The sequence below is a fragment of the Rhinoderma darwinii genome, chromosome 6 (genome assembly GCF_050947455.1).
Source record: "Rhinoderma darwinii isolate aRhiDar2 chromosome 6, aRhiDar2.hap1, whole genome shotgun sequence".
NCBI lineage: Eukaryota > Metazoa > Chordata > Amphibia > Anura > Rhinodermatidae > Rhinoderma > Rhinoderma darwinii.
In genome coordinates, this window is record NC_134692.1 from 106,597,386 (window position 1) to 106,619,282 (window position 21,897).

A 21,897-nucleotide genomic window follows, 5' to 3' on the forward strand; every position below is an offset into this window, starting at 1 on the left:
AGGTAGCAAGCCCTCAGTCTTGTGGGGGCGCGTCATCAATATTAGAAAAGCTATAGGACTTCCGGGAACAGTTCGCCGGGTTTGAACTGCACGATTTAGTACCGAATTTTAAATTAAAGTACATTAGCAAGTGACGACTTTTCACATAAAAATATTAATACAAAGCAATTTTTTGTCCACCGGGTAATCACTTTTATCTTCCTGAAGGTCAATGACCCTAAACCTACTGCTAAAGCTACACTGGAGTGGTCTAACCCCTTAAAGCACCATGACATAACTGTACGTCATGGTGCAGGGAATGATGTATGGAGAGGGCTCACGCACTGTGTCAGCTGTTTGGGACATGAATACTTACGCGAGACACTAGATATTCCTTCAAACCTGATCTGCCATTTTTATCAGACGCTTGGCAATGTATTATCATATGCATTAGGTGTAATAGTAGTATAGATTTTTATTCTTTATTTTCTGTCTTGCAGCTACTGGACAATGTGGAAAACAAAATGAAAGGGACATGTGTAGAAGGGACTATTCCAAAGTTATTCAGAGGAAAGATGGTGGTATGTGTCTTATTAAACACTTGATAAGAGAGTGAAGATTTACTACTGTCGAGGTTTTTAAAATTTTTCCATTCTGTTTCAGTCCTACATCCAGTGTAAGCATGTAGACTACCGCTCTGAACGAATAGAAGACTATTATGACATTCAACTGAGCATAAAAGGAAAGAAAAACAGTGAGTACCAATTTAATTCCTGACTTCAGTGCTAGCATCTATATCACTAGGACCAATCGGGGAGGGGGGGGTTTATGAAATGCTGGTAGAGTAACACAAGCGATTCGTCAAACTGGGGGGTTATAACAGGGTTCACACCGAAAGTGTCGATTCTGAGGTTGTCGCCCACGTCTTGCTTCACATGTAGGGGGACAATGCTAAAAACGGTTTGTTTTTTGGGGGGGGGGGGGGGGGTGCTTACATGACCAAGGGCAGGGATCTTCCCTAAAGTGTTTCGGCATATTTATAGGGCATGTCCTAAAATTCAAAAAGATGGCAGGTCAGACCACTGGCACCGTCACAGAGTTCATTGCACTGAACATAGCATGCCCATAACGCCCATTCTTTTCAATTCAGAGAGCATGTGCATCGTGCGCTCTAAAACCAGCCTATTTTTGGCATTGTTGGGTGTCCCCAGCAGTTTGTGTAGGCAATATGAGAGCTTTACCAGTTTGCAGGGCATTTGGACTGCGTTTTACTTTTCACTCATATAAGCCGTGTACAAAGTATTAGATGTAAATGTAATGTAATAGTGCTGCACCCCATGACAGAAGAAATAGAACTGCGTTTTTCTACAACCGGTTTAGCAAAACCGAAAGGGCTATAACATTTACTGCAGTGCTAGAATGCATCTGCAAAAGGCGTTTTCGCGCACACGGATCTATACGGGCAACTCGGATATAGTTTTATTAGTATTCATCCTATCAGCCTCTGTAATATCAATATATTGAGTTGGCAGTACTTCTATTTGTAATTCACAGTTATCTCCTTAATAAATACTAAACCAATACTGTTGGACAGTCTGTCCATATTAGATTGATCACGTGTTGATCTTCACGGTACGGTTACAATATGGTTTAACTCTACATGGTGGATTGAGAGATAATTCCAGTTATCTTGTGTTGGGATGTGACATTCTCAGGATTCTTGCTGGTTTCCCAGGACACTTCACCCGCTTCACACGATGCCGGTGTCGGCTGTTTGTTACAGCCGACACCTCAGAGTAACTAGCGGCATTGCGCTCGAGCACGATCCCGCTTGTTTAACTCGTTAAATGCCGCGGTCAACCAGGTCCGCCTTCTTTGTACACCTATTAAGCCCTCCGGCAGGGCTTAATAGTTGCCTGTCAGAATTATGATATACTGCAATACATTAGGGGACTAATAAAAAAAAAAAAAAAAAAAAGAGAAAGTTTTTTTTGTCTTTTTTTTGTGTAAAAAAAAATAAATATATATATTTTTTATTTTTTTTACTATGCTCTAGGGGGAAAATGGGAAAAGTTATTTTTTTTTTTAAACGTACGTACGTACGTACGTACGTACGTACTGAAAAAAAATAACCCTCCTTTCCCATTTTCCCCCTAGAGCATAGTAGAAAAAAAAAAATAAATAAACATAATTGGTGTCGCCACGTCCGTAAAAGTCTGAACTATTACAATATATCATTATTTAACCTGCACGGTGAACGCCGTAAAAATTGTAAACGCCAGAATTTTTTTTTTTTTTGGGGGTCACCTAATCTCCCACTAAAAAGTGATCAAACCGTCGCATGTACACCAATGGTATTATTAAAAACTACAGCTGATCCCGCAAATAATAAGCCCTCATACCACTTAATCGACGGAAAAATAAAAAAGTTATGGCTCTCGGAATTTGGCAACAAAATAAGTTTTCTTTTTTACACTCAGGTTTTTACTTGTAAAAGTAGTAAAATATAGAAAAAACTATATATATTTGGTATCTCTGTAAACGTATTCACCCAGAGAATAAAGTTAACATGTTGTTTTAATTGCACAGTGAATTCCGTAAAAACGGCGTGCAAAAAAATATGGAGGAATCGCTGTTTTTTGTTTTTTTTTTTTCTACCCCACAAATAATTTCTTCCCCGTTTCCTCGTACATTATATGGCAAAATAAATGGTGCTACGAAAAACTATAACTCGTCCTGCAAAAATAAAGCCCTCATAGCACTATATCGACGGAAAAATAAAGACTTTATGTTTTTGCGTTAAGTGTCAAGCATTCCCTAACTTTAGAATGGTCTTGGCTATGTGCATAAGTATGTTCTTAGCAGAAGTATGTTCAATATGGTGAGAAGTACTAATCATTTTCCAGAATAACACTTGTGATTCCTATTCCTCTGTATTGACAAAGACAAAGCAGTGCCAAAATTATAGCGGGGAATTTTGTTAGCCTAAGCCAAAAGTGTCCCCGCAACACAAATGTATTGTTCATACTTCTTAATTTTTGTAATTTTTTTTTTTTTCCCTAGTCTTTGAATCCTTTATTGACTATGTCGCAGTGGAGCAGCTAGATGGTGACAACAAGTATGATGCAGGGGAGCATGGCTTGCAGGTAACACAGTGCTCAGAATAACTGTTACCTTTCTCAGAAGCATTGTGATTATTAATGCTGACTTTACGTTGGTTTACACAGGGAGGGATTTTCTTGATCTGACTTCCGCGGTTTGTGATGTGTGTATGTTACTTGTCTACAGTGGCTTCTCTGGAGACGAGTTGCATCCATGTTTCTAGGGGTAGATCTTATGCTTGCAGTAGCTTATGTGAAGAGCCTTATAAAGACAATGTATATTTCAGATTCTTAATTTAGCAAGTAAAAGAAGGAAATTACTGGCCACAAAGAGGAATGAGACGAAGCGTTTTTTTTATGTAATAGTGTAACCAGGTTGTGTTTCCCAGATGGAGAGCGATGACGCGGTTGTGCTGCACTCTGGTCCTTCTACATCGTAGTCTCAAATGCATTTGAGTGTTGATTAGCAGGTGTAATCCATTTTTCACATGACTTTGGTTTGCACTGACAGATGGAAATCTTGAATTGTTTAAAAAAAATAAAATAATCCGTTGTGATCTTAATGTGCATTGCTTAAATTCGTACGTACTGTTTAATATCATGCGGTGCAGGCTTTTTATCTTTGCTACAACTGTGATCAGTGCTGGTCTAGTAGGGGTCTGAGAGTCTACAATTCACCATCTGTACCATCCATGGCTCAGGATGCTTCTCTGTACTGATCCTTATTTACTCTGCAGTTCCGCTGCTTTAGATAGTGCTGTGTATCAGCACAAGGTCCCCAAGCAGTCAATACTCTAAAGAGAGATTTCATTACAGCAAGGATAGAAACGCTAAACTCCAAGCTACTAAACCACCAGTGAGATTGGGTAGCTGAAAGCAGTGCATCTGGAACTCTTCTTTACTATCCCTCAGCAGGACTTTGAAAGTAGTTATTCCTTAAATTGTACCGATCACCTGAAAAGAGGGCCTGTTTTATTTGAGCATCCTAGGGCCTGTTCACATCAGCGTTCGCTTTCCGTTGAGGGGTTCCGTTGACTGCGCTATTGATTCAGTCGAAAAACCGGAAGCCTGCTGGATCGGTGACCAACAAACCATTAGCAATGTTTCTGTCACCATTGATATCAATGGTGATGCAAACGGAAGCTGTGGTTTCCTTTGGACGGAACCCCTCAACGGAAATTGAACGCTGATGTGAAAAGTCCCTTAGTCCCTTAAAAGTTAATAATTGTCAAAATCTACATAATGAAAGAATACTTATTCTAGAGGAATATTTAAATGATTTTATAACATATATTTAGATTATTAGTTTTTGAGGGGCTGATGGGTACACTTTAAAAGTGTTTCTACTCCTTTTCATGTATTGTAGCTAACTTTTTATTAATAATTTTTTTTCTCCCTCCATTTACAGGAAGCAGAGAAAGGTGTGAAATTTTTAACATTGCCACCAGTGTTACATCTTCAGCTAATGAGATTCATGTATGATCCTCAGACAGACCAGAACATTAAGATTAATGACAGGTAATGAATGTTAAAGCTAGGCATTTAAAAGGAATGAAATATAGGGTGACTGCTTGGGCTCACTAGCTAATTTTCTTTCTAATAATCGCAATTGCCTTGTGGCAAACGTTTCAAGTCCAAAACCTTTTAAGAATATGTTCCCACACACTGGATACGCTGCAGACTTTCTGCAACAGACAATCTGCAGCGGAATCTAAAAAGAACGCAGGTAAATCTGTCACAGAAATCTGCAGCAAATAGTGCGTTTTTGCTGCATATATTGCTGCAGTAACGCGGTTTTTCTGCATGTATTTTACCTGCGGAATTACTGGTAAACCTTGATTTGCAAAGTATATGTGCACCTGCGGATTTCCAGCGGTTTTGTTTTTAATAGCGTTTCAAAACAAATCTATTACGGAATTTGTGTTTCCAATTGAAGTCCATGGGCCAAACAGGCTGCATCTCCGCATGTGGCATTGAGTCGCAACACAGAATACTTTCCACAGCTCGTGGCTGAGGTTTGCTAAATCTCATCCACTTTGCAACTACTGTAAATGCTGCGGAATTTCCACACAGAATTCCGTTGCAGAAATTCTAAATGGGAACCCGACCTAAAATGATTTTCCCCACAATTAACATTTCTCACCTGTTCACAACGTGCATGTGCGATGCCGCTCCATTCAATGTCTATGGGGCTGACGGATACCCGAGTGTAGTGCTGTCCTCAGCTGTTTAGTCAGTCCCACTGGGATTGAATTGAGCAGCATTGCACATGCGTTACTGCGGCTTCATTCAAAATCCTCTTGACTGCGATCGTGCAGGGAGTAGAATATGGCGGTCGGGCCCCCCGTTCTAGAGATTGATGGGGTTTCCACGACTGACAGCCCAGCCACCATACATTTATCACCTATCTTGTGTATAAGTCATTACATGTTGATTGTGGGAAACCCCTTTAAAAACTATCTTAAAGTTAACATTTACTACTACAAAAAAAAAACCCTGACGCAAAAGTAAAGCCTTGTACCTGCTGTGTTGTTGGTCTGCCATGATTTCTCTCTGGTTGCTGCTCAGGTTTGAGTTTCCAGAACAGTTACCACTGGATGAATTCCTGCAAAAGCCTGATGTCAAAGACCCTGCCAACTACATACTACATGCCGTGTTGGTTCACAGTGGAGACAACCATGGAGGACACTATGTTGTCTATTTGAATCCTAAAGGAGAAGGAAAAGTACGTGTTTGTCCTAACTAGGGAGTTCAGATGAATCGCAGCTCAAAAACCTTCAGTTTGACCAATTGTGCTGTTCATAGATGTAGAGATTTTTCCCTGATCTAAAAAGCATTGCTGTATTTTTATTGTCATCACATTCTGCTTGGGAGGAAAGGCATTCACAAATAGATATTTCTACGACATTTGTGTAACATTTATTTGGTAATGAATATAAAATCAGATGTTTTAATGGTAATATTTGTCTTTGACTAGCTTGAACTTCTTAATATCCCTCGCACCACTGCTCATTAAAATGGATGTATGGGATGTGTTGTGTTGTGTCCAATCTTTTCTTTGGACTTTAGCTGGAATTGCACTCCAGTTCCTTTTACGTAAACAGGCCTAAGCTGCAATATCTGACTAAATCCAGGGACAAGAGTGGCGCTGTTTCTGGAAGAAATAAAGCACCCCTTTCTTCATCCCCTCCCTTAATCTCATACATCCTCTTTAATGAGCCAATCGGTTTAGGGCAAGACACATTATATGTAGTGGTGAAATGCATTTTATATTTTTAATTCCATTGAGATTTTAAAGAGAAATGATCATACATCTAATTAGTGAAACGAAAATAAAATACAAGTATACTGATGAGAAATCTCTTCTGTATATACAGTGCAGGAGGGGGTGTGGATTATGGCCGCTATGAAGGATGGGTTTATGGTCCGAAAAGTGTGTCCATGGACTAATAGTTTCCAGAAAGATGACATACATCCTACAGAATCTGGAATTTGAGATTTATCTCAATAATAATAAACATTTGACATGGTTTCATAACCATTGATAAGAGTGCTAAGCTATAGTATTGCTTGCTATAAACATGTGCCATTCACGTAAAGGGGACAAAAAAATTGTACGAAGAGCAGGAAAGTGGATAAAACAAATGAAATACTCAACTGATCAATCTCCAGCTGCCACCACTCGTTGTGCCATGCTGTTCATGCATGTGATTGCTGCAGCCAATCACTGGCCTCCGCGGTCTTGTGCTGTTTTTGTTAGCATAGTCACTGCTGAGCCACTGATTGGCTGCTCCTGTCAATATCTTTATTACCCTTGGTTATTTTCACATTTACTTTTTTCCCTGCAGTGGTGTAAGTTTGACGATGACGTAGTGTCAAGATGTACAAAGGAGGAAGCTATTGAGCATAATTATGGAGGTCATGATGATGACTTGTCTGTGCGGCACTGTACAAATGCTTACATGCTGGTTTACATCAGGGAATCCAAGCTGAGTAAGTGTTTCTCTCAAACTTACATTCATGTTCGTTATGTATTGAATATACAAGCTGGAACTCCGTATTGAGCATAGGTGGTCATCCGCAATGAATGTGTTCAGGTATAGAAGCTAGTGGCACTAAAATAAGTAAGATTTTCTAAACTGTTTGCATTGAAAGCTAAAAGATTATTCTTCTCCATTTCAGACGAAGTCTTACAAGCTGTCACAGATCATGACATCCCTCAGCAGCTTGTAGAGCGACTACAGGAAGAAAAGCGTATAGAGGCTCAGAAGAGAAAAGAGCGCCAGGAAGCTCATCTTTACATGCAAGTTCAGGTGAGCTGGCAGTTTTCTTAAGAAATTGCTCCTGCAGTGCACGTTGTGAAGCGCATAACATTTATTTGACAATATGTCCGATCTACAACTCCATTAAGTGTTAACACAACTTTTAAGTTTTGTGTATTGTGTTTGAGAGTAGAGGTCCTTTTACACCTGCCAATGTGGTCCGTGAAAACGAGCGGCCAACGAGACTTGCTGCTGTTCGGTGCTCGTTTGCTCCTTTCACAAGCAGCTATGATTGGTTAAGTTTGTGGACGAGCGATCATTACTACGATCGCTCGTCCCCATAACGTCTGCTACACATCTCCCTGTTTACACAGGAAAATGTGCTGTCGACAGCGATATTTATTGCTGCTTAAGCGATACGAACAGCCGATGAATGAGCGTTTGCTCATCGGCTGATCGTTGCTTTGTTTACACAGGTCAATGATCGGGAACGAGCAGTCATGAGTGCTCATTTGCCCGATCATTGGCCTGTGTAAAAGAGGCTTTACTCTCACAATGTTCGGTTGACTCTTCCCTGCTAACTGACCGCAACATATTAATAAGCAAGACAGATAACTGTTCAGTACAATGAAGATACTACTGGGCACTTGCAGGTAGATGGTCCAAATGTAGTGTCCATGTTTGCCTGAACACGCAGTATTATCCTGAGAATGGGGATTGGAATGGTAAAAAGTTAATTGAACTAATAGTGTTGAGCTCTTGTTTTTGCCAGTTTCCTCTTAGTAGAGACCAACATCATCATTAAGTTCCGCTGGTACTATAAGTTCTAGGATAGCAGGTTGATATATAATGGTGTTAAAATGTTGGAAATCCTTAAAATATTTTATTTTTTAAATGGAAGACAGCTTTTAACCCCGGACATGCAGCATGACATACTGGCCATTTAAATAAATATATTGAGGGCTCGGGTCTGCCCGAGTGGACATTTAGACTATGGGTTTCTTAAGAAGACAACCCCTTTAAAAGAATGTAATCTCTGTTAATCCCCGCACAATTTGTGTGTAGGTGGTGTTGGGGGAAGGCGTAACTGAAAATAATGGAGCATGAGCGTCATTTGTAAAAAGTTTTAAATGTAATGAAAATTTGTACTTTCTCAGATTGTCGCAGAGGACCAGTTCTGTGGTCACCAAGGCAATGACATGTATGATGAAGAAAAAGTTAAATACACTGTGTTCAAAGTATTAAAAAACTCCACACTTGCCGAATTTGTACAAAATCTTTCACAAACTATGGTAAGCAAATCTGAGGTTTTCTGTGTCCTGTGTTGGCTAACTGGTGGCTCTTGTCAGTCCTAGATCTCCGAATAGTCTCTCTGCTGTTCAGCATTGAGTTACTTTCTACGTATGTCTCACATATTTCATTAAATGTTGTTTTTCAGATTACTGCTGATTTCTGTATCTCTGGTAATTGCTTGGCATGTGCTAAAAATGTCCCGTTATATATTTCTCATTAAATTTAGAAAACCTATAAATATTAAGTGTCTCTGCTTTTAGATGCCCTAATATAAAAGTGTCAATTGTTGTCCAATATCCCACTATATTGTTGGCAGCATCAGAACTACTCCACACATGCACAATCCAGTTAGAAAGCTGGAAAGCCACAGGGAATTTGGTGCTTCTGACTAATGGAGACTTCTCCCTGACAAGCAGGTTATGTATGCCAGCATATTTCACCTCCGTATTCCATCCGTTTTAGTTTTTTTCTTGTTAAGGTCTCTTCCACGCATTTTGCAAAAGTAGTTGGAAGCCAAAACCAGGAGTGAAACATAAACGCATTGGAAAGATTTGCACTGCTTCGATTTGGATCCATTCCTGGTTTTGGCTTCCAAATGCTGAGGCAAAATACTGCCCTGTAAGAGGCCGTATACGGAGCTAATGTTAATAAATGTGGCAATTCATATGGGTGTATAAATTATTTTCAACTAAATTTGGTCCCTATGCGATCTGTATTGTAACCTTAGTTCATCAGCGTTGCATTCGTTTTTCAAAAGGGCTGTCTTATGTAATTGATCTATCTCCCTAGAAGACAGTCCATCAGTAATACGGATCTGTAAGGGTATGTGCACACACTAATTACGTCCGTAATTGCCGGACGTATTTCGGCCGCAAGTCCCGGACCGAACACACTGCAGGGAGCCGGGCTCCTAGCATCATAGTTATGTACGATGCTAGGAGTCCCTGCCTCTCTGTGGAACTACTGTCCTGTACTGAAAACATGATTACAGTACGGGACAGTTGTCCCGCAGAGAGGCAGGGACTCCTAGCATCGTACATAACTATGATGCTAGGAGCCCGGCTCCCTGCACTGAGTTCGGTCCGGGACTTGCGGCCAAAATACGTCCGTCAATTACGGACGTAATTAGTGTGTGTGCACATACCCTAATACTGATTCAAAGTCGTCCATGTTACGGATCAGTATTGCAGGTGTTGACAATTACACTTGTGTGACAAGCTTATGAATAATTTTACTTTTAGTATTTCTTTATCTCACAATTTAGGCCTCCATTGCACCACAAAAAACCTTGGTTGTGCATCCATGTGTCAATCACGATTCATGAATCAACCCCAAAAAAATGTGTTTAACCCATAGTGTGAACCCGCAAATCTGGACTGTAAATTGACTTGTCCTGAGTTTTTGCACTACAGATTTGCAGCCTCAGCACAGATCCATGAAAACCACGGTCGTGTGCTTGGGGCTATAGAAATGAATGGGTCCGCAATTTATCCACAAAAATGTGGATGAATTGCGGATGCAAATGTGCGTTCGTGTTTCATGAGGCCTTAGTTTAGTCCGGTTTTCACAATAAACACTTCTTACCTTTTGCAGGGATTTCCACAGGACCAAATTCGGTTATGGCCAATGCAAGCTCGGAGTAATGGAACAAAACGGCCAGCAATGTTGGATTATGAAGCGGATTGCAGCAAAACTGTAAATATTCAATATATGAGAGCCTTCACTTCTCTTCTGGATTCATTTGCTGAATGTTGTTAGTGTGGTAGTTTTAAATGTAACTACTTTATAGTTTCCATAGTTCCTAGACCAAGTCTACAGTGATCCAGTAAGGTCAAGCTCGTATTTTTATATGCATATTTACAAATATAATAATGTATTAGAATATAACATAGATCCTTCAGCGGAGCCTTTATTAAGTGACTTGGTATTTTACTTGGCCAATCGGGTGGAGGTCTGACTACTGTGATCCCTACCCATCAGTAGAAGTGGCCACTTAAGCTCCTGTTCGCTCTGCTTCACTTCTATTGGAGACCAAATTGCTGGCTCATTATAGTCAGTGGTCGACCATGTGGCTTTTTAATAAAAATAAAAAACAGGCCGTGCAGAAGTGAGATGTGGGATTCCTGTCGCATCTGCCACATTGTGGGGATCACAGCTGTTGTAGCCCCACAAATTGGACATTGATCCTAGCGACAAGCCATCAATGGTTATAATGAAACAAGTACATCTAAATGTGGAAGCTTTCTGGGACATATCCCCTTTTGCTGTTAATCTCAAACGCTCCCCAAGGTCTACACAAGGAGTAAACAAATTCTTATATTACTGAACACTGTCCGTCACATTGTCAATGCCACAATGAATGTTTTTTTTTGTTTTTTTTTTTTATATATGGAGCATTTATCTATATTATACAATTTTTTTTTCTAAAATTAGCTGCTGTGAATGGCTGAAAATAACTACTTTCTGCTGTATTTCTACATTATATTTATCATGTAGATGATTGAGTTGAGTGACAATGAAAATCCCTGGACCATCTTTTTGGAAACTGTAGATCCAGAAATGGCTGCTAGTGGGGCAACGCTTCCCAAGTTTGACAAAGATCGTAAGTGTAGGCTATCCTCTCTAAATACTTCTCTTTACATGTAACCTTTTTGGTTTGGGGATGGGGCTTATTCTATCCATGGTTTTGCTTCAGCTAGGTTTTATTCCCTTGATTCACTTATGAAAACTCCAATCTGAATATGTTTTGACTTCTTTACAATGCAGTAAAATAACGTATTTATTACCTTAATGTTGACATACTGTATAAGTATCCAGTATGTCATTGTTAGACCCAATATTAACCACAATCTACATTTCCAGACTTATTTCTTGCTTATATTACTTGATTTTCCCATTTTTTTTCCACCACAGAAATCTAGGCACTTAGTTCTGTGTTCAGCTTATTCTTACTGAAGCTTTCTCTTCAACAGATGATGTAATGCTCTTTTTAAAGATGTACGATCCAAAAAGTCGAAGCTTAAATTACTGTGGACATATCTACACCCCAATTTCCTGTAAAATACGTAAGTTGTTTGCATGTCGGAGGGCAATAATACTTTAATGGATGACCTCTTGTAGTCCTACATCTAAATAATTATTACTTTTTTTTTCCCCCAAACAGGTGACCTACTGCCAGTTATGTGTGAGAGAGCTGGATTTCCGCAAGGAACGAACCTTATCCTCTATGAGGTAAACGGACGTTAAAATGCTGCCCCTTGTATTTTCTTGTAACACCTTTTTGTTACACTATCCCTTGTTTAAAGTGTTGAATTGTACCTGTTTTATTAGATAGAGCAGAGAGCTGCTGCAAAGTGTGTGTCTCCCTCTCCAGGACAAGATCATGTATTGCATGGTTGCATATTAATTTCCTATGCCATGTAATGCAACACTTCTCCTGCAGGGACCAGTACATGCCTTGTTTGCAGACCTGATGAGTATGGCCGGATTTAAAGCAATACCTTAAGCCCATAAAATATACTGGGAACCTGAAGTATATCTTCTCGACATGCGGCAATGCAGCATGCTTAATAATTCTGTAACTTGCCCCTTAAAGTTGTGAAGAGCCTCAATGTAGTTTTCTTCAGTGAAATTACTAAAGGAAAAATGTCTGCTCCCCACTATTTTTTTATTTTTTACTTGTCCAATCTCTCCAGTTCTTATGATAACTAGAAATAGCCACACAGTCATTTTTCAATATTAGGAGCGATTTAAAAAGCTTTACATATAGGCTCCGGTGGTCATTTACTCTACCGCTGTATGAAGTTGCTTGTGAAATTTACCACCTTTTTTTTTTCTCCTATTGCAGGAAGTCAAACCGAATTTAACAGAACGCATTCAAGACTATGATGTGTCCCTTGATAAAGCACTTGATGAGCTTATGGATGGTGACATTATAGTATTCCAAAAGTGAGTACATTTCATATATTCACAGCCTGATGTGTTCTTCCCCTTTCCATGAGGATTAGTGTGCATTTTTCAATGTTAGTTGTGTTTTTATCTTTTTTTGTTTTTCTTTTACTTCAATTGTCCACCTACAAATCTCAAACTGCCAGTAGCATGCCTTTAGCTTCAGTTCACTATTGAAGACCGTTTTTGTTTTACATAACCGAGTAGCCGTTAAAACACTTTGTCTTACTGATCATGAATTTGCTCTACTTTAGTCTGTATAAGGGTATGTTCACACGATAACTGGCTTTTACGTCTGAAAAGACAGACTGCTTTCAGGAGAAAACAGCTGCCTCGTTTCAGACGTAAATGCTCCTCCTCCGCATTTTGCGAGGCTTCTCTGACAGCCGTAAATTTTGAGCTGTGCTTCATTGAATTCAATGAAGAACGGCTCAAATTACGTTTCAAAGAAGTGTCCTGCACTTCTTTGACGAGGCAGTCATTTTACGTGTCGTCGTTTGACAGCTGTCAAACGACGACGCGTAAATGACAGGTTGTCTGCACAGTACGTCGGCAAACCCATTCAAATGAATGGGCAGATGTTTGCCGATGTATTGTAGCCCTATTTTCAGACGTAAAACGAGGCATAATACGCCTCGTTTACGTCTGAAAATAGGTCGTGTGAACCCAGCCTTATAGTTGAAAGCTGACTTTTGGTTTCTGCTGGTTGATACAGGAATCAATCCATGGTTGACTTTCAGCTGAGCTCCTATAATAGAAAACTTGAGCTTGAAAATTTCCATAATTGTGAATGAGAATAATACATGCATTAATTGTGGCTTACTGGATTCGGGAAGTTGCTCAATTTTGTAAGGGATATATTGGGCAATAATTGCTGTAGGATAAAAAGTTTTTTTTTTTTTTTTTAAACTATAATTATGAATTGCTTTGTAAACACATGTTGTCCAGACACCCATATATCAGGAGCACTACCTTTTTATATGTCATGTTCTCCCATGTTAATTTGTATACTCTGCATATAACTATATCGGCTGTTCAGATAAACTGTACATGTTTAAATAGAATTAAAAGTGGATTAGACCTATATTTTCTAACCACAGGGTTATGGGTACTTGATCCCTCTTATTTAGGCTAAGTTCACGCTGAGTTTTTTGGCGCGGAAACCCCGCCAAAAAGCTCGTCAAAAACGGCCCGAAAATGCCTCCCGTCGATTTCAATGGGAGGCGGGGGGGCGGTTTTCTCCCGCGAGCAGTAAAACCGGCTCGCTGGAGAAAGAAGGGACATGCCCTATCTTCGGGCGTTTCCGCCTCTGACCTCACATTGACTTCAATGGGAGGCAGAGAAAGCGTATTTCGCAGCGTTTTATGCCCGCAGCGACCAATGGCCGCGGGCGAAAAACGCTGCGAAGATTGGCGTGCAGGGAGAGGAAAAACTGCCTCAAACTTCCAAACGGAATTTTGAGGCAGAAATTCTGCCTGCAAAATACTCTGTGTGAACATAGCCGTAAGCTTTTTTTTTTTTCGTCAATATTTTGTTTCAGTATTTTTATACCAATACCAGGAGTGGTTCCAAAACACACAAGGGAGAAATCTTTCAGTTATACTGCTTCTCTGTTGGTCCCACTCTTAGTTTTGGCTTACAAATACGGACTCATAATACTGATGTGAAAGTGGTCTTATTTTGTGTCCTGAACAACGTTATTGGAATAGCCTTTGTCAATATATATTTACAGGCCAGCAGTAAGTGTCTAATGTTGCTGGCACTTAAAGGGAACCCATCACATTTAAAATGCAGACAAATCTGGGGACAACACGTTATATGGCAAGTGGAGCTTAGCAGATTGAGAGCGATCGCTATGAAAGGCCCCATTGAGTAGAGCTGAAACGTCGTGGTTGGTGAATAAACCGATCCTTACTTTTTCACTATTTACGGAGTGCTACCTCGTGTCTGGGGATACATTTCAAAAATTTGGGACACTGGTCACGTGTCTAGCGAGGACTTGCACCCTACTTCTATTTCTGAAACTCAGTAGAACTTGTATTATTTTTATTCAATTAAACCTCTGCTCATTCTGGGCCTAGGAGTCCAGTGGGTGGTTCTTATCACTGATGGTTATCGCTGTATTCAAACTTATATATAGAAGGTTGTCAATCACTGTGCAGGACCGCCCACTGGACTCCTAAGACCAGAATATGCAGATCTTGTTTTATTCTGATCTTGTTTTTAGAGATGACCCAGAGAATGAGAACAGTGAATTGGCGACTGCTAAGGAATACTTCAGAGACCTTTATCACCGTGTTGATGTAATATTCTGTGACAAGACCATTCCTAATGATCCAGGATTCGTTGTTACTCTGTCTAACAGAATGAATTACTCTCATGTACGTATGTAATTATTTACCATGTTTATGCAAATTTTCTTCATTAGAATAAGTATTCTCGGAGAATTCATTTAACTGTAGTACTGCAAAATTCAGCAAGGCCTTCTTTTATAGAGAATCTATCACCTTGGCAGGCAACGTTAACTCAATGCACAAAGTAAAACCAGCCAGCTGGTGCTCGAACTGCCTCAGAGGACTTCATCTCAGCCAATAAATTGCAGCCTTTATGCTAATTTGGCATCCTGTAGTTAGATGTTGGCCCTCTGTGCAGCGGCGTCTTTGGCCCGTTGTCTGATATTCAAATCCATTAGCAATTCTTCATGGTGATGGGAGAAGATCACATTAAAATTGTAAACTTAACAAAATATCCATTTCCAAGTCTTGCAGTGCCCACACACCTATTAGTTGTGGAGAGATTTCAAATTCTGGAAATCTGACTTCACAATCCTAAAGTTGACTATAGATATAAGATTGCAGTTGGCCGAATGCTTTTTTGGGCCAACAGCTAAATCTCATGTCTTCCCCATAAACATGCAGGCCTAGGTGATAATTGTCTGATCGCTGTGACAGTCACTGATCCCCGAACCACCGTTCCTTCTCATTGCCGCAGTGAGGAGGAGATTGAATGGAGCAGCAGTCAAGTGTGCACGGGAACTCTACGGGAATGCCAGAAATAGCCAAGTACATTGCTCGGCTGTTTCGGTCAGTCCCATAGATGTTGCATTTCAGCGGCGGGCGCATACTCAACTGCCACTCCATTCAATGTCTTCCTCACTGCGGAGGGGGGGGGGGCTGTGCAGTGAGGAGGATCTGGGGGTTCGGTGGGGCCCCCAACGATCATCCGAATATCTCCTATGCTGCGGGACAGGTGATTGTCAATTCTGGTACAATTCTTTTAACTCTCTAGACACTAACATGGATTGCAAAATTTGAGAAGTAAAATCTTTAATATTATAATTGTTTTTCAGGTTGCAAAGACTGTTGCACAAAGACTCAACACTGACCCAATGCTTCTACAGTTCTTCAAATCTCAAGGGTGAGCGTTCTGTACACCAAGCTGGGTATATTTACAAGGTTGACACGATTGACTAAGCAGTTTTCGTCGGGTTATTATAAATGCAGTTCATATCGGTCATATTACCTTTTGTAATGCAGAGGCTGGCGAGTAGTCCATTCATGACACCTGTATGTGTTCTCTCTTATTCTAGTATACTACATAAGGGAATTTAATGGTTTTATCTTACTAAATAATGAAGAGACTGAGATTTAACAGCTAAGGCAGTGGATGATGCAGAGGTTTAACCTGTTGATGTTTTACGTCACGTTCTTGTGAGCTGATACAGAACTTACAGCTTATATAATATCTATAGTTACAGAGATGGCCCTGGAAACCCTCTTAGGCATAATTATGAAGGAACTTTACGGGATCTTCTGCAATTCTTCAAGCCTAGGCAGCCCAAGAAACTCTATTATCAGCAGGTACGCGCTCGTATATAAGAGACAAATGTTCTACTGTCCTAGAATGCTGGTAGTTCCTGTGACTGTTTCTATTTCCCTTTCAGCTTAAAATGAAAATTACAGACTTTGAAAACAGGAGGAGCTTCAAATGTATATGGCTTAATAGCCAGTTTAGAGAAGAGGTAAGCAGTCTACTGGCTTGATCATTCTGCGGTCAGAATTAATGTTGCGTATTTGCTAACTTCTAGGTGGCTAATTCCTTTCTAATGGGTCTCATACGTGGGGTGTAGGTCTACAGAGGTTTTTAACCATTTTTACGCCTTGGACCCCTTTGGAAGGCTGGAGGTTATGAACCTCTTTCCAGAATAGTGTGATCTGCAACATCTATTTGGATATTATGTATTGGTCCCAAAATGACAGGCACTGGTAATATAACTGGTTTGCGGCCTAAATTCATGATTTTAGGTATTGCCAATTATCACTTGGAGCTTAGAGTTTATATTTTTTCTCTCCCCATTCAAGTTCATGAGAGGGGCCCGCCCCCCTGAAATATCTCCACAGATCCAAGGCTTATGACCCCTGCTTCAGATCTACTACAGTATTCAACAGTACACAATTGGGTTACGGTCAGACCTAAACTCCACAGCAAAGTACAGTGCACGTGTAGAAAAGTTCCTTTTTCCAAGTACTCAATTCTGCTGTGGGTTCTGTGTATCACAGTATTCATCCATGTCCATGGATTTTTCATGTGTGAGGCCCATAAGTCAAGAAAGAGTCTAGCTATTATGAAACCCAATGTAAATATATGTGAAAAGTTCAGGAAAGGCAGCTTTCCTATAGAAACGGTTATTTTTGTTGCAATGAGAGAAAACTATAAATATAATTTGGATGCTCTGAACGGATAGGACACCACCGCTACCAATGTAGTGCAGAATGTTACATCTTGCCGACTGTTAATATTACTGTTCTTGTTATCCATTTTATTTCTTTTTTACCTATATACAGGAAATAACACTATACCCAGACAAGCACGGTTGTGTAAGAGATCTTCTAGAAGAATGTAAAAGAGCTGTTGAACTCTCTGATAAGGGATCTGGTAAATTGAGGTAAATGATGAAGTGCATTCTTTTTAATCATTAACTCTCCCCCAAAGCGTGGACAAAGCCAGACTAACACAGGTTGTGCTATTTAAACCTAGCCATTATTATGTCCCATTATTACTATTTTATCTTCTGCACGCTGTAATTCACTTTAGATTCTTTCATTGCAAAACTGATGGTTCACAGTTTAGTTGCTGCTTTATCTTTTCAATATTTGTATTCTCTATGAAGTTGCAATGCTGGCGCATCCTTTTTGCTAGAACTCTGCGTTGTGTGCCATTCTTCCGGGAAATGTATAAATATATTGATAACTGGCTGTTACCATTCCCCTGGTCAATCTGACATTTCCCGCTGATACTGTCAGATTTGTAAGGACACACTGTTGATAAAGGGAATAGGTGTTTTTATTTATTTCCAGAAGGATTTGGCTAGTGCTACATGGCGTCTTATTGCCCGCCACATTAAGATTGCAAATGTTGCCCTGCCAGTCGCACCTAATGATAGTGAATATAGTCATGCAGAAATACAGCAGGTTTGGATTTCTGTTGCGGCATTTTGCAGGTCGCAACGAGACAACGTTAACTATGTAGGAGCGTAACATTGCGATCACCAATCCTTGTGTTGCCTTAAAGTGATTGCAGAATTCAAAGAAAATCTGATCCATTTTTGATTTGAGGAATACAAGTATTTACGAAAACCGATATGTCAAGAAAGCAGACAGGTTCTCTTAAGTTGTCACCTTTTGAATGTGCATTATCCCTGGTATTCACAGTTCAGTGTATGGCAGGTCATTGCCGGGGAAGGGTAAGAGCTATACCACCTTTGTGGATGACTTATTTGACTTTTATGTTTATCTTGAAGGCTGCTAGAAATCGTAAGCTACAAGATAATTGGGGTACATCAGGAGGAGGAACTACTAGAGTGCTTATCCCCTGCTACAAGTCGAACTTTTCGAATAGAGGTATTTTCTGTTACATCAAAATATTACTCCCAGAAATTCTTACTTTCTGCAATCGAATGTGAAAAGTATGGGAGGTTGTTATACTACCCAATTTTATTAAATTCTAGGAAATCCCTTTGGACCAGGTGGACATAGATAAAGAAACCGAAATGCTGATTACTGTTGCACACTTTCACAAGGAGGTGTTTGGCACATTTGGGATTCCATTTTTGCTTAGGATACAACAGGTATGTTGCAGTTTATCAATTCTCAATGTTAGATTTTTTGCAACAGTTAGTGCAGAATCCATTTACCCCTAATGGCTTTATGTATTTCATGACTAATTGCTTTTTTGACCTTCATTCTTTGAGAGATTTGATTTAAATTTTTTCAATTAGGGTGAGCCGTTCAGAGAGGTGATGAAGAGGATTCAGGCCATGCTGGAAATCCAAGAAAAAGAGTTTGAAAAGGTGGGTTAGGATGTTAAATCATAGCTGAGTGCACCAGTCTTTGCATACCACGTAATTCTAGTGCTCTGTGTTAGGGTGTCGTACACGTTGCGGCAGAGTTGCAGCAACAAACCACACGCAGGTTTGCGGAAAGCACAGGTGAAGCACATAGTTTTTATGTGCTTCACCAGTTTTTGCCTCATGGTTCTCTGCAGCGCTGCAATTCCCACAACTTGGCCGCATAGTGTATGGGCACCCTTACAAGTATGTAATTCTATGTGGTCTTACACTGTTATATAGTATTATACAGATGTTAATTACAATAAAACATACATCAGATACAAGTAACACATTTGTGGAACATTAAAAAAAAAGTTAGTTTATTTTGTTGTTCTTACAGTTCAAGTTTGCAATTGTAATGATGGGCCGGCATCAGTACATAAATGAGGAGGACTATGAAGTGAACCTAAAGGACTTTGAGCCCCAGCCTGGTAAGTCCCTGAACTGTACCCGAAGTCTGTGCTAAAGTGCATATATCTTAATATATGTCAATAGGAGAAAAAATATTAATTTGATGGCTTACCAGTTGTATGCTAGAAAAGTTGCTCTTTCAGGGTGATTATAGGCGCAGTAAAATGGGTACTAAAGCCACAATAGTAAGGGTTACAGCAGCTTGCGTCTACACTGATGTATTTCACATTCACCTTTCCACTGAAATCAACTCCTGTCAATGTTATGACCGATCTGAAACTCTTCAGCATTCTTTCCATGTACGTTTTGACCATTATGTTAGTAAGTTACTACGTGGGCTAATGTAGGTAAGCTTTGCCCTACGACACTGCGGAGAAGTGTTAATTCTTAGCTTTTTGAGGAACTTAATAGATGGATTACACTAACTCTACAAATGTCTCCATGTCTTACTGACCAAATGAGCCTGGAGGTCTTACCCGTAACATAGTGTTGATCCATAAAGTCATAGTTGCTACTATTTGTAGTAATTATGTTAGAGGCTGTTACATGCACTTACTATAGCTGGAGCCAGCAGTCCCATGTCACAGCAAGGTATGGCTGCCATCTCTGCTAAGATTTCAGTGTAAACAATGTGCTGCTCCCTCTAGCGTTAGACACTAATCCAGCCTTCCTGTCTGACGTTTCAAGCTGGAGAGTGGCCGACTGTGACCGGTGAATAGTCTCTTGCCATATCTTTAATTTGCATAGAGCGGAACAGCATAGCACCAAGCAATGAAAGCCGTAACTTCCTTGTAGAGAAGCCATGGGGGAAAATGTGTCTGGTGGGCAAGGAAGGTAAAATATTTTACAAAGTCCATTTCACTGTAAATTAGATGAGGGCTGGATTGTTTCTGGGAAAAAAAGGCCAGGATTTTTTCAGTTTTTATTCCTAGTTTAATGCTGGTCATTGAATTAGAGTTTAATATTGACTTCTAATCTTTTTCTAGGCAACATGTCCCATCCAAGGCCTTGGCTAGGGCTTGACCACTTCAATAAAGCTCCAAAGAGAAGCCGCTACACATACCTTGAGAAAGCAATTAAGATCCATAACTGACTCACCGTAACCAAGTTTATCCAAACCAAGGGACATATAAGTGTGCGTGTGTGTGTGCACCTTTCTAACAAAGCTAGAACTTTGGTACACGTGCACTATATTTGAAATCTACAGCAAGAAGATTTGCTGCTGATGTTAATTTTATTTTGTTGAGGCTGTTCCGTTTGGCTTCTCTGTATCTATTGACTGCCCTTTTTGAGGAAAATGAAGGTGTTTTTTATAAAGCTTGAATGCCAATGTAATATTTTATGGTAACTGTAAAGCTAGACCGAAAGGAGATCGTGGGGTAAATTTAGTCGAACAAAGGATTTGGTCCAAATTGTTCATAGAGTATAGTGTATGAGGCATACGATGGCTGGCTGCACGCCAGCTGGTGTTTCTATTCTACTATCATTGCAGCAAGTAACTCCTTTGTTTACACTCACAACAAGTTTGCTCCCTTTAAATTACATCTTTGTGCATTTGTTAATTCAGAAACCCTCACCTCGATAAATAGCAATCTCTACTTCATTGTGTACATTGTTGGCACTTTTTTGGCAATCAAATACCTACCGCACAATACCTTCAAAAGATGTCTGTCTTGTTAAGAGGTCCGCCAGATTACATCATAAGAGTTGCTGGGAATAAGCCAGGTGTCTGTTGCTGCCTGTTTTGCAATCTAGAAAAACATCCAGACTTGGGAAAAATAAAAAATAATACAAATTCTATGTATACCCACGTTTGTGTATATACAGTTGTTGATGCTGATTGAAAAACACCATTTTCATTAACCGCCTTGAGCACCGAGGGCATGCTCACTAGTGTTTAGTAGGATAACTTTGTACAAAAACTACAGACCTAAAATGTATATTTAATGAACATGTAAAAATTAACACATGGAGGTTCATATTGTTGGTTGAGTCTCAGTCTTTCACTGATGTTGATATTCTTGTGTGTAGTTTTATTTCCTATTCCAGTTTTTCCTCCCTTGCTTTTCTCCCTCCCCCTCATCTCTTGGTTTTTTTTTTCCACCCCATGACACAAAGACAGAAGCGTGTCTAGTTTGAGTGCGGTAAATAGGTTACAGCCATTCAAATTAATTTTACTTTTTTTTTCTCCTGTTAGCAGCAGTGTACAACTCTACCTGTATATTGCCTTTTTGCTGGAAAATGTTGTCTGTTGAATAAAAGTTTTCTATAAAAATGTTGTCTCTGTCAGTGATATACAATGTGAACGCTACTTTGCGCGATCTGCTGCATCAGAACTTATTCTAGTCATTTTTTTTTTTTTTTTTATTGTCCACTTTCAAGATAAAAGTAAAATACCACTAGAAAACTTAAACTGCAAAGTGAGAACGCAGCCTTGTCTGATTAAAGCTCCTTCAGTACAGCTATGCTACTGGTGACCAGTCAGAACTGCTCTCTGATGGAGGGGAAGGTGCTG

The 21,897-nt window shown here is 39.8% G+C and overlaps 1 protein-coding gene across 2 annotated transcripts in view; it reads left to right on the plus strand.

The window, feature by feature from the left end:
- The window catches only part of USP7 (ubiquitin specific peptidase 7), a 61,303-nt gene extending 39,646 nt beyond the window's left edge, over positions 1–21,657 (plus strand). The window contains exons 9-31 of one of the 2 annotated variants that reach the window (XM_075830085.1): positions 480–560; positions 643–733; positions 3,043–3,125; positions 4,489–4,598; positions 5,649–5,805; positions 6,929–7,073; positions 7,263–7,393; positions 8,500–8,634; positions 10,229–10,330; positions 11,132–11,243; positions 11,608–11,700; positions 11,799–11,866; positions 12,483–12,583; positions 14,811–14,964; positions 15,933–16,000; positions 16,335–16,443; positions 16,527–16,604; positions 17,428–17,528; positions 18,384–18,483; positions 18,591–18,710; positions 18,861–18,932; positions 19,312–19,402; positions 20,369–21,657. In XM_075830085.1, the coding sequence (XP_075686200.1) occupies positions 480–560; positions 643–733; positions 3,043–3,125; positions 4,489–4,598; positions 5,649–5,805; positions 6,929–7,073; positions 7,263–7,393; positions 8,500–8,634; positions 10,229–10,330; positions 11,132–11,243; positions 11,608–11,700; positions 11,799–11,866; positions 12,483–12,583; positions 14,811–14,964; positions 15,933–16,000; positions 16,335–16,443; positions 16,527–16,604; positions 17,428–17,528; positions 18,384–18,483; positions 18,591–18,710; positions 18,861–18,932; positions 19,312–19,402; positions 20,369–20,475 (2,409 nt within the window). In that variant the 3' untranslated portion in view covers positions 20,476–21,657. The remainder of the gene's footprint in view (positions 1–479; positions 561–642; positions 734–3,042; positions 3,126–4,488; positions 4,599–5,648; positions 5,806–6,928; positions 7,074–7,262; positions 7,394–8,499; positions 8,635–10,228; positions 10,331–11,131; positions 11,244–11,607; positions 11,701–11,798; positions 11,867–12,482; positions 12,584–14,810; positions 14,965–15,932; positions 16,001–16,334; positions 16,444–16,526; positions 16,605–17,427; positions 17,529–18,383; positions 18,484–18,590; positions 18,711–18,860; positions 18,933–19,311; positions 19,403–20,368) is intronic. The other variant, XM_075830086.1, reaches the window with a different exon arrangement.
- The last annotated feature ends 240 nt before the right edge of the window (positions 21,658–21,897 follow it).